This window comes from Perna viridis, chromosome 1, assembly GCF_037379345.1.
Source record: "Perna viridis isolate PV_CMFRI_1.1 ecotype Kerala chromosome 1, ASM3737934v1, whole genome shotgun sequence".
In the NCBI taxonomy this organism is placed as follows: domain Eukaryota; kingdom Metazoa; phylum Mollusca; class Bivalvia; order Mytilida; family Mytilidae; genus Perna; species Perna viridis.
In genome coordinates this window covers 35,082,692-35,085,276 of record NC_142445.1, presented here as the reverse complement: position 1 = coordinate 35,085,276, position 2,585 = coordinate 35,082,692, and the positions used below count along the sequence as shown (strand labels likewise).

The 2,585-nt window shown below is 34.0% G+C and overlaps 1 protein-coding gene across 1 annotated transcript; it reads right to left on the bottom strand.

The window, feature by feature from the left end:
• Nucleotides 1–500: 500 nt before the first annotated feature.
• LOC148628511 (core alpha-(1,3)-fucosyltransferase-like) lies at nucleotides 501–2,381 on the bottom strand. The gene is made up of 2 exons (XM_088588796.1): nucleotides 1,144–2,381; nucleotides 501–833 (listed from the first exon to the last, which is right to left on the bottom strand). Exons 1-2 carry the CDS (start codon nucleotides 2,205–2,207, stop codon nucleotides 515–517), a joined length of 1,383 nt encoding a protein of 460 aa, XP_088444922.1. The 5' UTR covers nucleotides 2,208–2,381; the 3' UTR covers nucleotides 501–514.
• Between the last annotated feature and the right edge of the window lie 204 nt (nucleotides 2,382–2,585).

Sequence of the window (2,585 nt, the reverse complement as noted above, 5' to 3'; positions counted from 1 at the left end):
AGCGACCCTTAAAGCACATGTGTGGCTTAAAGTCACCAGAAGTCACATGCATACGAATTTATCTAGGTGGATTTTTTTTCTTTCAAGGCAATAAATATATAGACACCGTTTTCATGTATTTAACACATTTTATTTGTGGATATTAAATGAAATTATACAATTTCGTAGAAATAATTTAAAGTTAAGGCATATTTCAACAGAAACAAAAAATTACGAAAATGACAGCTAATGCAGCTTTAAATTAATGTATTGGGGTCGATTGATCTTTGATACCTCCTTTAATTAATGCAAAATAGCAGAAAACTTTACCACTTTTCAGTAAAAAAAGAATGATTTTCAAAAACTACATTGATTTATCTACCCATTGACATATGATATAGCCGTATACCCTGAAGGTCCATTAAACGCGAAAACTAAAGAACTTTCTGATACATGTCCGCAGTGCTAATTGTTCGTAACAATTTATAGAAATACTTATGCTAAGAACGATAACTCTAAAATACCGATATACTTTTTATTTAGTGCCCCAGCTTTTCGATCCAATACACGACCCAGTCCACCAGTCTTTAATATTATGCTGCGTAACAGAAGGCAAAGCCGTCTCATGCAACATGGAACAAAATCTGCACCACGTTTTAGTATTTATCATTTCCCCGTATCGTCTCCACTGGAAAAATGAATTGAATAAGTGATCGTTCTGGTTAATTTCATTTAAATATCTTGCAAGCTCTTCTGGTGATTTAAAATCTTCTACGTGAATGTAAGACTCTGGAGGAGCTACCGCTTTCATTTCTTCCCGCGACACACCTAGTACTATTGGTATAGCGTTATTTCTGTAATTAAAAAAAAACAACAAAAAACAATTCGTTACATGCTGAAGACATAATCAATACTGTATTGCAAGAATTCAACAATTAACCAGATACAATGATTAGTTTTATAAACTATAGCGATACCACTATGCTATTATAAGCAATTCTCATGATGTATAATGTAATTGTTGAGTTTAAAGTTGCGAATCCACATCCTCCAAACCAAACAAATAAACTGAGCCATTCCGTCTTTGCTCCCTTTTTTAAGTAAGCGAGTCCGTTTCTATTTTAGCATTGAAGCTTTGATTATTAAAGCCGTGTGTACACTTACTTTAAAGCATTCCTAGGAATCTTCTCTGTGTAATAATTTAGACATTTTGAATTCTCAAATGCAAGATAAAATTTATAGTCTCTTTTTATCATTTCCATGCATTTTTTTTCTTCATTCTTCTTGCACGTTTTAGTTCCACAGTGTCCATAAATGTCAACATTGATATATTTGGCAAGCTTTCGGGCGTACGTCATTCTTCCGCTACTAACAAGTCTGCAGTTTGAAACCATCCACGCAACAGTTTTTGTTTTTCCAATTGCCAAATTGTCATTTAACTTATTGGCTGATAAAGGTTGGTCATAGTACAAAAATTTGAAATATGGAGTAACAATAGTAGAATCTCTCTTGTATGTCATGGTCCAGTTGTAAAAGTTGCTGTATTTTCTAGGTGATTGCGTGTTTTGTGGTACCTCTAATGAAGACATTGCCCATATTTGGTTATATGACCTACGCCGTAACGGAGGTTTGAGAGGCATAGAGCCCGGATTAGAAAACACTATGGCATCAGCTTTGTATCTCTCATTCTTATTGTAAGTAATAGAGCAACGGTTAACTGGACATTTTTCTTCAAAGAAATATGATTGTCCTGCAGCAATGTACCACTGATTTTTACCTCCAGCAAGATAAATAAATTTGATCGGAATGTCCAGATTTTTTTCCAACGCAATTTTATATTGTTTTGGCACGTGGTTCAATTGTAAATGTATTCTGTCGCAAATCGGTGCAAACTTAGTCAACTTTCTATCTGGTAATAAATCCGTAACACTGTAATCTGAAAAAACGTTGACACAAGTAGGATCATGTAACTCCGGTTTTTTATTAAGTCTATCACTGCTTTTATTTGGAATTGCTATTCTAACAGTGGTGTCATTTTGTCTGAAATATCCACTACTCTTTGATGAAAACTCCAAACTTAATCCATAAAGCATAGATTCCAAGAGCATGAATATTCCAGAGGAAATAAGAAAAGCACTACAGCATAGAAAAACAGCTCTTTGAAACGGCTTTGACGATTTTATCTTTAATTTTCGAAAATTAACATACCTTGAGATTAGAACCATCATAAAATAGTTATAAAACCCAAAATATTAGTATCTACCGACATTAATCTGAATTCACAGTTTTCCAAATCCTGTGTATATCCTGAGGGAAACTCGTCACAAGTTCCTTGTTCTGCATAAGAATAATTTCTCGAGACAAATTTATCCTTAGATTATAAATATTACGTAAATACAAGATAAAAAGGACATTGGAATTATTAGTTACACTTGCAGTTGTTATCTACAACCATGTCATTCAAGCATGTAGTCTCATAGGGATTTCTCGGAAGCTTCCGGGACAGTTTTTTTTCTACACTATACAACACTGGCCAGTGTTAGTAGTTCTAGCACGGACTTGAAAATAGAAAGGTACTTGAATGGGGCACTTTAGCACATTTTATC